This window comes from Microcebus murinus, chromosome 22 (assembly GCF_040939455.1).
Source record: "Microcebus murinus isolate Inina chromosome 22, M.murinus_Inina_mat1.0, whole genome shotgun sequence".
NCBI lineage: Eukaryota > Metazoa > Chordata > Mammalia > Primates > Cheirogaleidae > Microcebus > Microcebus murinus.
The window spans coordinates 12,461,777-12,475,129 of record NC_134125.1 but is presented as its reverse complement, the minus strand read 5'-3'; the positions used below and the strand labels follow the sequence as shown (position 1 = coordinate 12,475,129).

The following is a 13,353-nucleotide window of genomic DNA, read 5'->3' as shown; positions in this document are numbered from 1 at the left end:
TAAAACAAAATAGTTTGCCATCCAACTTGGCCTTCGCTGGCTGCCATTGTCTCTCAAGTGGCTTCCTTTAGGGGTGACATATTATACCATGTGTTCTGAGTCTCACTCTGCTCCTCAAGCCCTGTTCCTTAGCATGGGGCTCTGTTCACCTGGAGAAAGAGGTGCCTTTTGCTAATTATTCTAAATACATCTTTGGGCAATGTGTGTTGGGAATGCCATTATTAATAGATAAGGTGGCCAGGGAGATGAGGCTTCTCAGAGATGCTATTTGAGTTGATACTGAGTGACAAGAAGGAGCCAAGCAGGACAGGATTAGGGTGAAGTGCGGTCTGGGCAGAGTGGACACAGAGCACAAGAGTTTTATCAAGGGTTGGCAAACTTTTCTGTAAAGAGCCAAATAATAAATATTTTCAATGTTGTAAGCCACACAGTCTCATTTGCACCTACTCAACTCTGCTGTTACAAGGCAAAAGTAACCATAGACAATAAATAAATGTGTGGTGGAGTTCCAATATAACTTTATTTATGGACACTGAGATGTGAATTTCATATAATTTTCACATGTCACAAAAGAATCTTTCGATTTTTGCCAGCCATTTAAAGATGTAAAAAACGTTCTTCAGTGTGAGGCCAGAGTTTGCGGGTCGGTGAGGTAGGCGGGGAGCCGACCGAGCACGCTCTTGGAGGACAAGGTGTAAGGATGAGAATAAAGCGAAGTCCCTTCCCGCTCCAGATGCGACGCCACCATGGCAGGCCAGAGCACCAGGCGTGGGAGGCAGCTTCTTACGGCGCACGGAAGATCATCAGGTTTGTTTTATTTTCCCCCCAGTAACAAGAAAGGGCAAACGAACAGAAAGGCGCGCGTGCGCGCACACACACAGACACACACACACGCAGCCAAAGGCGGAGGGGACGTGCCCAGGTTCGCGCTGACGTCTCTCCAGCACGCATCGAGGGTTTCAAAGTTGTGCGCACACCTGCTCCCAGCCAGGGCGCACCTGCTGAGCGGTCCGCGGGCCTCGTCTCGCGAGAGCGCTGCGGTAGTAGTGGCCCCCGCCCCCTCGCCACCAAGTCCCTCTCCCCGCCCCCTCGCCCAGCCTCCGCGCCCGGGCACCCCCTCCCCCCGCCGCCCCCGGGAGCAGCCTGGGCCCGTGGCGCGCGCTGCCCCGCGCCCCGCCCGCCCGCCCCGGCGCACGCACGCCCGCTAGTAATGTCACTTTGCCACGCGAGCTCCGCGGCCCCGAGAAATCCCGCCCCCCGGCCCCGGCCCCCGCCAGGTGCGCGAGCCCGCGCGCCGCTCCTGCGCCTCCTCCGGCGGGTCCCCGGCGCGCCGGGGCCGGAGCCCGGCCGGGCGGCTGCGCGCACGGCGCCGCTCCGCCAACCCGCTCCCGCAGGTCCCTCGCTCGCTCTCCATCCCGCGCCGGCGCCCCCGCGCCCCCCCGCGCCGTGATTGACAGGCAAGATGTCGGTGCGGAGCGAGGCAGGCGCGACTGCCGCAGCCGTCACCCCCGGAGCCCGGCGGCGGCAGCAGCGGCCGCAGCAGCGCGGGGAGGAGACCGCCAGCCGCAGCGGCCGCCGCAGCCGCGGGAGCGACGCGGACGGCGCCCCGAGAGCGCGCTAACGCACCCGGCCCGGGCCATGCCGCGCCGCGCCGGGAGGGGGCAAACCAGATTTTGTCTGACATAAAAGCCAGCCAGCCAAAAATAATATAATCTTGCCCTTCAAGGAGCCGGTGTGTAAAGAGTGAGCGCTATTTTCCTCCTCCTCCTCCTCGCCCTCCTCCTCCTCCTCCTCGCCCTCCTCCTCTCTCCCCTCCTTCTCCTCCTCTTTCTCCTCCTCCTCCTCCTCCCTAAGTGTACAGACAGCATCACATCACCTGGTTTGCTTCTGAGAAACAGCATCTCTCCTTTCCGGGGACCAGAGACTCAGAGACAGGAGACATTCGGATGGAGTCTGCCTGATACCCCAAAATAAAATAATAAATTCTGGCTCTCGTCCCCTCCTCCCACCCCACCCCCTCAGCCCTGTGTGAGATGTTGGATTTCTTCTTCATGAGACATTGTTGAGAAGTCGCAGTGGTTGGAGAGGCGTAGGGGGTAGCCTGCCTCTACCCCCACCCCCCCTTTTTTCTCTCTGGGAGGAGGAGGAGGAGGAGGAGGAGGGGAAGGGGGTTGCAGAGCAAGCGATGGATGAGGAAAACATGACGAAAAGCGAGGAGCAGCAGCCTCTGAGTTTGCAAAAAGCCTTACAGCAGTGCGAGCTGGTCCAAAACATGATAGACCTGAGCATCTCCAACCTGGAAGGGCTTAGGACCAAATGTGCTACCTCCAACGACCTCACGCAAAAAGAAATCCGGACCCTGGAGGTAGGTGTTGCCTACGGGGCTGGGGGGTGGCGGGGGTGGGGGGTTAAGCAATCCTCCTTCCCTTCTCCTTTTCGTCTCTCCATCCCCTGCCCCTGCGAATCTGTTTATTGGGAGTTGCGGGAAGGGGGGCGGGTGAGCAAGGTGGGCACGATTCGGTTTTCTGTGATTTATCCCCTTGCAAAGCCTGCACTGGCTTGTCCCCTTCCTGTGCTGCTGTCGTCTACGCTTGGCTGGGTGGTGGTGGTAGTAGTAGTAGTAATTGTTTTTCTTTCTTTATTATTATTGTTGCGGCTGTGACCCTCATCATCCGCTTCCTCTCGGAGGAGAGAGTTCTCTCTTTTTTCCGCTTGTGGATTTGTTTATATGCCACGGGGGCTTGTGTGCTGGCTAATACATTAAGGCGCTGCAGAGAACCCACGTGACCTTGCGCATTCTGCAGGTGGTCAAAAGGTGGTTTTTGCTGGCAGATTGGGGCTGTCTATAAATGTAGACCTCTTCTTCTTCTCTCGGCCTCTTTCCCTATCCTCCTTTTGCTCCTTGGAGATATATATATATATATATATATATATATATATATATATATTTTTTTTTTTTTTTCTTCCTTGAGTTGATATACTTGTCAGGAGGCAAGATGCATGAAAAAAACAGTCCCCATTGAATTACCCGTTTCCAATCAGATCGTTTTGATGCAGTGAGCTGTTGCAGGCCTAAAACGTATAAAAAGAGGAAAAAAAAAAATGCCTGGATCAGCACACAAATAGGTAGCGTGGGAGAATACTCTGGAGTCTCCGCGGGACCAGAGGGAAAAGGGTGGGGGGGGGAGTTATCCTTGACAGGCTGCAGCATTCTCTCCGGCAGAACTTGAGGGGGAGTTTGAAGCAGTTTTTTGGGGGGTGGGATGGGACGAGGGAGGGATGCAAAGTTACTCCGAAAGAAAATGGCAGCAATGATTTCTTCCGAAGACCATTTGGTCAAAGGAGAAAGGTTTTAAGAGCCTTAGAAAAATGCCTGGTGTCCATGAAGTCGTTGGACATCCACATCGTTCCAAACATCGGAAGGGTTCAGCCCCCTTCTCTCAAACCAGCCCAGCTGTACACATGGCTTGATTAAATTTGGGAACTCCCCTTAGCTGGCATTTGCCGAGGGTGGTGGCAGTGGAGCGGCCAGCAGAGGGGTTCCCCCTGTGGCGGGGTGGGCATGGTGGTGCTGAGAGGTTCGCCCGATTATTTCTGGCTCAGGAGTTTCCAAGGCCTGAACTTGTCAGTCCCTCCAGTCCCTGCAGCCCTCGCACCCCTGTTCTCACCTGGACAAGCATGGCTCTCTGATTCACTTTCAGGTCTTTCTTTTTCTTCCGTGGTTTTAATTTGGCCAGATGTCAACCAACATGCAGGAAGTCATCCCTTTGAAAGAGGAGTGAGTGTGCGCGCGTGTGTGTGTTTGTTGAAAATGCTGCTTGCTATCCCAGGGTCCATGTTTACGTGCACCTGTCATCTGGGAACATGATCCTCAGAAATGAAATAAGATCAATGTCAAGGGGTATTGGGGGGTTGCATTGGGAGGCACAAGTATTGCCTTTCTTGGACCTTGGGAGACCAGGTGAGGCTTGAACTCTGCTGCTGGAAGGAAAAATGTGGGATGCCCTGGCCCAGCCTTCTGTCTCGGTCTGAACGGTGCCCAAGAGCAGATTCACTTCAGAACTGCAGGCAGTAAATAAATAAATAACTCCCAAAGCCCACCTGAGGTCTTTTCTGTTCCTCTGAGTTAGGAGCCCCAAATGCCAGTTAGTGTGTTACTGGGTGAGTCTCTCCCCAGTTCTCTTTTCCTCTTTTTGAACATGCTTCATCCTCTGATAACTCCCTGGGCAGGCTGATTGCTGCAGTGGGCACTACTTTTCTGCACAGTGGCTTTCTTATGGAGGCATTGGCCCTGTGGTGAGTGGGGACAGTCACAGTTATGGGGAATGTATCTGTTTTCAGTTCCCTGGTCCCAGAATGCCACAGAGCATGCCAAGCATTTTGGTCCATATTGCCCAGGGAATGGTCTTGAGCAATTATTCCAATTTTGACTTCCCAGATGTCCAGGGCCAGGAAGGGCCATGGCACAAGGGCGGGTGACTCGGGGCCTAGCCAAGTCCAGCCAAACCTAGTGTTTGGATCCGCAGAGTTCTCTGTGCCAACAGTTGTCAAATTTTGTGTACTAGAACCATACGAGGGTGCTTGTTAAAATGTAGATTCTCAGCCTCTAACCTCAGGGATTCTAATTCAATTGGGGTTGGAGAGAGAGCCCAGGAATCTGTGTGTAATAAACAGTCCAGGGGTTTCTGACCCGTGTTTTCATTTTGACTCTTTGAGAGATACTAATCCATTAGGAGAAAGATGTCATATTTCAGCTATTTAATGGTGAAAACTCCCTGCTCGCAAACACTAAAGCAGGGGTCCTCAAACTTTTTAAACAGGGGGCCAGTTCACTGTCCCTCAGACCGTTGGAGAGTGCGGCGCGCATTCCACACATGCGCACTGCGGGCCTGGGACGAGTCTGCTGCTAAGCAGGACAGGCAGTGGCAACAAAAACACCCGGCAGGCTGATAAATGGCTGCATGTGGCCCTCGGGCCATAGTTTGAGGACGCCTGCACTAAAGTAATAAATTGAATAGACTGCCCCTGAATACCTTGATCATAAGCAAGTTTTAGTAACATGTATACACAAATGTAGAAACAAAAATATGCAAAGTGGACTTGGCCTTCAAGAAGCCTACTTCATGATTTGAGAGACAGGGCTAATAATGTCTATGTGAAATAATGATAATGTCCAAATAGTGAGTAATATGGGGAACAGCATGTGGATTCATTAGGAATGTGTTGAGCTGCATGAAATGGAAAACCTAACCATAGTGGCGAAGCAAGTAATGTTTTCTTTTCCTCATGGAACAAGAATTCTGTAGCTGCTTGGGTTGGCTCAGTAGGTCAGTGATATCGGTGCTGATGTCTTTGGAAATTCTTATGGCTTTCCCTTTATGGCTACAAGATGGTTCCTGCAGCTTCTTCAGCGATTATATCCAGGTTCACGGCAGGAAAGAGGATGACCAGATGAGTGTGAAGGACTAAAGGGTTCATATCTTTGTTTCAGAAAGCAAAGGGTTCCCCAGGACGTCTTCTCTTCCCCTTGCAAATGATGTTTAATTATGTCTTCTTGGCCGGAACTGGGTCACATGGCTAGTCCTAGCTGCAAGGGAGCCTGGGAGGTCGGGATGTGAGGATACCGTCATGATCAACTTAGATGGATCATGATCCATTGCTTGGAGTGACCTGTTGCCACTCCATACAAATCAGGCTTCTGCTAGCATGGAAGAAGGCGCCAGCCATGGGAAAGCCAGCCTCAGTATGTTATTAGGAGATGTTTTGGTGGAAAAGAAAATTCATGAGCTTTGGAGTTAAACTGATGTCGTTTTGAATTCTACCTTTCCTATTTACTTTATCTTGGCCTAGTGATTTAAGTTTTCTTTAATTTTCTTTTTGGCAAAACAGCAATAATAGAATAATATTACCCACTTCAGAGATGATAGCTGCAAGGATGAAAAGAGATGACAGTTTCAAGGGTCTAGCTGAACACTGTCTTGAACGCAATACCTGCAGGTGCTAAATAAATGACAACTGTTATGATGAAGGTGATTAGCTTTATAGGGTGCGGAATAGATGACATGGGAAGGAACAGCTCAGATCAGAGGGAGAGAAAAAAGAGCTTGGGCAGCATTTCCAGAGTATGTTCTGTAGAACTTTAATTCTGTGGAATGTTAGCAATTTTCACGCTTTCAACAAATGCTGAGACCCAGGCACTGTGCTGGATGCTGGTAGTTATTTTATGATTAATAAGTTTGGGAAGTATTGAATTAATAAAAGGAAAACAGGCATCTTTCCTGCAGGACTTCTCAGAGCCTTTAATGTGCTATATGTGTGCATTGTGCCTCCAAGAAAAGATAGAGTCTGCCTTGTTTCTTTTTCCAAGGATTTCTCTTGGGATTTTTGTTCCATAGAATACACGTGGGGAAACATTTGGCAAAACAGTTAGGGAAGCCTTCTTGGTTGGGGAAATGGGATTTGGAGTGGGGTGAAGGAAGGGGAGGGTTTAGATTGCAGCAGGAGGGAAGAGCTCACTAGACAAGAACAACAGACAGTTAAAGGTAATGTCATGACTTCCTGGGGCAGCTTAGAGACCAGTTTGCCCAGAATGGAGGGTACCTGACAGAGTGTCATAGGAAACAAATTTAGGTCACTAACTCCCGGGGTCTTACTAAGGACAGGAGAGTCAGATCAACAAAGTTTCATCATTCTGAGGGAAGAGATAGAAGTCTTCAAATATTTTGGAGTGAATAGAATTTTAAAAAAATGTTTAAAAGTTAGTCTGATGGCAGTCTGCAGCAGGGGCTGGCAAACTTTTTCTAGAAAGGGCTAGATGATGAATAGTTTAGGCTTTGTGTTCCCACAGTTTCTAGCACAATTACTGCAATCTGCTGTTGGAGCATACGGCAGCCATGCATAGTACATACGTGGATGGGTGCGGCAATTTTCCAATAAAACTTTATTTATGAACCCAGAAGTTTGGATTTGATACAATTTTCACATGTTATGAAATATTATTTTACTTTTGATTTTTTTTAACATTTAAAAGTGTAACAAACTATTCTTAGTTTCTGGGTCTTACATAAATAGGTGGTGGGTCAGATTTGGCTCATGGGGCATAGGTTGGTGATCCCTGGTCCATGGGATGGATGGGACGGGAAAGACCCTGCAGGGTGGAGACCATCTGAGAGGTGAGCAAGTGACACTAGAATGGGGGAGCACTGGCCAAGTGGAGGGAATTCTGAGCTGGACTTTATTTTGGTTAAATTGCAAGGGGAGGGGGAAATATCAGGGGTTGGAGTTGGGGGTAGATAAGTATGGAATATCCTTGTACAGCCAAGGACATTGTAGCCATTCTTTGTTCCTCATATGTTCCATTTTAATTTTCTATTTCTGTGTAATGAACTATCCCTAAACTTAATTATGTTTGGGAAACTTTGTTCTTGAGAGAACAATTTGTTATTTTCTATGATTCTGTGGGTTGTGCTTGGCTGGGCGGTTCTTCTGCTGGTCTTGCCTGGGCTCATTTGTGGCCACGTTCAGCTGGCAGAAGGGGTAGGGGATGGGACACTTGAGCTTCTCTCTACGGGGCCTCTATGGTGGGATGACCTGGGTTTCTTACATGGCTCCAATATTCCAAGACAGCAAGAGCAAAAGTTGCAAGGAGTCTTGAGATTTGAAAGTCCCATCATATCACTTTCATTGCATTTGTGAGATGATCTAAGTCACATGGCCAGCCTGGATGTAGGGGATGGGGAAATAGACACCCCTTCTTGGTGGGAGAAGCTGCAAAGTTAGTGTATTAATTAGAATAGCCTGTACCAAGTAGACCCCTAAATGTATAATGGCTTTGATATAGTAGAAGTCTTTTTCTTGTTCACAAAACAGTTCAAGGTGCGTGATCTTGGTTGGTGGGCCATCCTTTGATGCTCTAGGCTTCTTCCATTCTGCATCTTTGTCATTGTTTGCATCCAGAAGGGCAGGAAAGTATGAAGAAGACAAAGCATCTTAATAGCCCCATTCCCTGAAGTTACCCTCATCAGTACTGCTTGCATTGCCTTAGCTAGAATTAATTTACAACACTGCAAGGAAGATGAGGAAGAAAGCTTAGCTGTGGGCCCAGGAGGAAGAGAAAACAGTTTTCTGATAGTTAGTAGTTTCTACTACGACTAGTGGTAAGCTATTGCATTAGTTATCTATTGCTACAGAAAAAGCCACCCCAAACTTAGGAGCTTAAAACCGTAATCATTTATTTGTTCACCTGCCTGCAATTTGGGGTGGACTCAGCTGGCCAGTTCTGCTGATCTTGCCTGGGGTCACTCACGTCGTTGTGTTCACCTGGGCTGGAGGGTCCGAGATGGCCTTATCTCTGTGGCTGGTGGTTGGGTGGCGTGCCTCAGTTCTACCTGGCTTCTCCGGCATGATAGCCTGGGTTTCTCCCATGCAACAGTGTTGCCCAGTGCACAAGTCCTTCCCAAGCCTGTGCTTCTGCCACCTTTGCTAATGGCCCATTGACCAGAGCATGTAACACCAATAAGCCCAGAGTCCATGTAGCTGTGGATTCTAAGAGATGTGGTTCATTGGTCATGGGGAGGGAGGGAACGAGCAATCTAATGTAACAATGTACTTCAGCTATAAAACCAAAACAAAACAAAATGAGCATGGGAGAGAGGGGAAGCTCTATGGGATGATTAACAAAGAAAGGCTCCCTTAAGGAGGTTTTGCTGGCTGGAGGAAGCAAACCACGAAATATCCAGGGAACAGTGTGCCAGGCAGAGGGAACAGCAGATGCAAACTTCTTGAGGGGGAATGTGCTTGGCATGTTCTTGGAACCCCAAGGAGCCCACTGTTTTTGGAGTAGAGTGGGTGGGCTGGGGAGGGATGAGGGATGTGGTGGGAGATAGAATCTCGTCATAGAGTATTTTTGCTTAGATACTTGGATTCTGTTCTGTGATAGAAGCCCTTTGAATGTGTGTGTGAGAGAGACTGATTTATGTTTTTTTTTATTTTATTTTTATTTTTTTGAGACAGAGTCTTACTCTGTTGCCCATCAGCCTAGCTCATAGTAACTCCAAATTCCTGGGCTCAAGCAATCCTCCTGCCTCAGCCTCCCTAGTAGCTGGGAATACAGGCATGCGCCACCATACCCAGCTAATTTTTTTGTATATATATTTTTAATTGTCCAGCTAATTTATTTCTGTTTTTTTAGTAGAGACAGGTGTCTCACTCTTAGGCTGGTCTTGAACTCCTAAGCTCAAGCGATCCGCCTGCCTTGGCCTCCCAGAGTGCTAGGATTACAGGTGTGAGCCACCATGCCTGGCCTGATTTATGTTTTTGATTATTTTTTTTTTTTGAGACAGAGTCTCACTCTGTTGCCTGGGCTAGAGTGCTGCGTCATCAGCCTAGCTCACAGCAACCTCAAACTCCTGGGCTCAAGCAATCCTCCTGCCTCAGCCTCCCGAGTAGCTGGATCTACAGGCATACGCCACCATGCCCGGCTAATTTTTCCTATATATATTAGCTGGCCAATTAATTTGTTTCTATTTTTAGTAGAGATGGGGGTCTCACTCTTGCTCAGGCTGGCTTCGAACTCCTGACCTTGAGCAATCCGCCCACTTTGGCCTCCCAGATGATTTATGTTTTTAACTGAATTTCTGATTGTTCCAGGGAAAATAGACTGTAGCGGGTAGGAATGGGATCAGAGAGACAAATTGGAAGTTATTGTGGAAATCCAAGCCAGCAGTGACTGCGCTTTTGACGAGTATGATGGTTGGAGGGTAGGGCGGGGCAGGGGGCTGGATTGAGAAGGTCAGGTGCACAGGACGTGCTCATGAATCAGATATGGGGGATGAAAGTAAAGAATTGAAGATTATTCTTAATTGTTTGGCCTAAGCACTGAGTCAATGGGGGTGCCCTTATTTGAAATGTGAAGGCTAGAGGTGCAATAGGTTGAGTTTTACCTTCAAGTCCTGTTTGACATGTTACATGTGTTAAGTAGACAGTTGAAGATGTGAGCCCGGAGCTCTGAGAAAGGTTGGAGATATGAAATTCATTCAGTGTACCACAAACATCTTTTCATATTCTTAAAGTATGATTTTCAATGGCTGCATAGTGTGACGTGGATGTCCCATAATTTCTGTAGCCAAAATTCTACTGTTGGGTGCTTATGTTCATACTTTTCCATTCTTATAAAGAATGCCATAGTGGACATCCTTGTGGTTAATCCTTGTTTTCGGTTCTTAGACGTGGAATTGATGGATCAATTGATGGATATGCAAAGTTTTAGGACTTTTGATAGATTTTTGCCAAATTGCCTTTGTCCAGCAGTGTGGGAAAGGTCCCATTTCTCCACATCCTCAGCACAGGCATTTTTATTTTATTATATTTGTGTGTGTGTGTGTGTGTGTGTGTGTATGTGTGTGTGTGTGTGTCTATGTTTTGATGTCTAAGAGCTCAGGATTAAGGAAGCAGTTGTCTCAGGTCGGAATATGATCTTTACCGTTTCTAGCTGGGAAGGGCCTGGGAACCTGGGGTGACCGGGGCCGTCCTAGGTTTTCTGCACAAAGTGGGCAGCCTCGGACGACTTAGCCCTTTCCTTCTGCTTGTTCTAATGAAGGGGCGTGTGTGTAGCTCATAATTCTGAGTCAATGACAGACGTTAAGTCAGAAGGGTTCAGTAGCCCCTCTGGGATTCTGGAGTGGATTCTACCAGTTTGTTATCTTTCTCCACCTAAGGGGTAGAAAACCAAGGGGTCTTGCTCTGTTCAGAGACTGGGTCATTTTCATTGCTGCCCCCCACTCGGCCTCCACTGTTGGGAAGGGGGTCCGGGCCTGGCCTTCCTGCCTGTCCCCAGTGTGCCGCTCCCATGTGGGGACAGGGCCGTGTTGAGAGGCTGAGGACGACGGGAAACATGGCGGCCAGCAAGGAGGACGGAGAAGCCGAGGGAAGGAAAGAGAGAAGGGACAAAAATAGGAGAAGAAAATCAAAGCATAGAATGATTTTCTTCAGTGGCATTTCTGTGATGCTCAGAATGTCCCTCCAGTGGGTTGGGACCGCAACTGTGGTTGTTCCTGTTTTACAAGCGAGTTTACTGAAGTTTAGCGACAACAACGTGCCCCAGACTGCCATAGGAAGGCAGCCACAGACACAGCGACAGAGAGAGGTTTGCTGCTCTGCGGTGGAGCCCCCAAAGGTGGCATGGTTCAGAAGGGAAGAAAGAAAGACGAGAGCAAAGAGAAGGCAAAGGGGAGGTGTAGATGCTAATGGTGGCAACGATGTGGCGAGAGGTGACAGCTGTGGGATCAACGAGAATCATAATGATGGAATACTCTGTTGCTAAAATGCTTTCTTTTGTGGACTGTTACCAATGACAATTTTTTTGTTGTTTGTTTTTTGTTTTGAGACAGAGTCTTGCTTTGTTGCCCAGGCTAGAGTGAGTGCCATGGCGTCAGCCTAGCTCACAGCAACCTCAAACTCCTGGGCTCAAGCAATCCTGCTGCCTCAGCCTCCCGAGTAGCTGGGACTACAGGCATGTGCCACCATGCCCGGCTAATTTTTTCTATATATATTAGTTGGCCAATTAATTTCTTTCTATTTATAGTAGAGACGGGGTCTCGCTCTTGCTCAGGCTGGTTTGGAACTCCTGACCTTGAGCAATCCTCCTGCCTCGGCCTCCCAGAGTGCTGGGATTACAGGCGTGAGCCACCAAGCCCGGCCACCAGTGACAATTATTAAAGAGAAATATAGTGGGCGACTTCCGGGGCCCCCTGCTCTTGGGGCCCCAGAACCTCGTCCAAAAAAAAAAAAAAAAAAAAAAAAAGAGAAATATAGGACTGTTGGAAACAAAGTAGGGGGTTCACAGAGACCAGGGAGGATGAGACTAAGAGAGGGAGATGCTTTAGACCTGAGCTGTCTAGTGTGGTAGGCACTTGCTCAGTGCGGCTCTTGACCAACTGAACTGTGTCGAGTTCTGGTTGAAATGGGCTGTTTGTGCCAATCAGACCCCAGATTCCAAACTCTTAGTTTGAAGAAAAGAATGTAAACTATCTCATTAATACCTTTCTTATATTGAGACGGTGAAATAATATTTTATATATTGGGTTAAATAAAATGTATTAAAATGAATTTCATCCATATCTTGTTCCTCCCCCCCCCCCCGAGGCTACTAGAAAATATTAAATCATTATACATAGGTGGCTCACCGCATGTTTCTAGGGGACAGTGCTGTTTTTGAGCTTTGAGGCAATTTCTGTGTTTTGCCATGATGGAAATCTTGTTCTTGATGAAGACTGAAAATCTGATCCCCCGAGAGTTACCAGGCAGCCATTGATTTTGGTAGTGGATGCATTCCAAAGATGGATGTGCTCGATTTCCCTGAACCAGCAGAGAAGTGACATGGAGACTCACAAAAATTAACTTGCATCCTGGCAAATTCGGATGGGTGCTCGAAGCAGTACAGACTCATATTTAGGAGGGCTTGAGCTCTGAAGTGAGACTGCTTGGGTCTCAGTCCAGCTTGGGACTTACGAGCTAAGTAACCTTCCAGCAAATGAGCTCTCTTTCTGAGCCTCAGTTTCCTTGCTTATAAAATCAGGATCATTTTACTTGGGATTGTTATGTGATTCAATGGAATGATGCATTCGGTAGCTGAGCAGAGTGTCCGGCCCATGGCAAATGCTTAACAGTTGTGAACTTTGGTATTTTTGATTATCATCCATACCGCAGATTGTCCCGAATGAGGTTAGGATGTTGCGGCCTCGTGTGGCACTGTGCTCCGCACTGCCACGTGGGGAGGTGCCGCCTTTGAGTGTGTCGTTTATTTATTTAAGGATTTTTAAAATATTTCCCGATACTGATAAAAGCATCAGTGAATGTTAACTGAGCCCCCAGTGTGTGAGAGGCAGGGGACCAACATAGCAAAGTATGAGAAGAAGAAACCCATAGAAATCTTGTATGGGCTAGTAGCACACCCACTGGGCTTCGGGTGACAGAAGTGAAAAAGATTCTTGACACTATGTCTAGATCTTTGGATTTGCTCACAGATGACTCACCTCCCATCAGTGGCTGGCTGGCAGGCCTTAGTCTTTTTTTTTTCCTTTATTTTTTTAGAGACAGGGTCTCACTTCATCACCTAGGCAATGGGGAAGTTGTAGCTCACTGTAATCTTTTTTTTTTTTTTTTTTTGCAACAGACTGGCTTAATAAATCACTGTAATCTTAAACTCCTGGGCTCAAGCGATTCCAAGTAGCCAAAGCTATAGGTACACAGCACCATACCTCGCTAATTAAAAAAAATTTTTTTTAAGAGATGGGGTCTTGCTATGTTGCCCAGGCTGGTCTTGAATTCCTGGGCTCAAGCGATTCTCTCACTTTA

General features: G+C 48.0%; 1 protein-coding gene across 1 annotated transcript in view; it reads left to right on the top strand.

Moving 5' to 3' along the window:
- Window positions 1-1,461: 1,461 nt before the first annotated feature.
- Window positions 1,462-13,353, top strand: part of KSR2 (kinase suppressor of ras 2) — a 368,992-nt gene continuing 357,100 nt past the window's right edge. Inside the window, exon 1 of the mRNA XM_075996606.1 lies at window positions 1,462-2,365. Within this exon, the coding sequence (XP_075852721.1) occupies window positions 2,186-2,365 (180 nt within the window). The 5' untranslated portion in view covers window positions 1,462-2,185. The remainder of the gene's footprint in view (window positions 2,366-13,353) is intronic.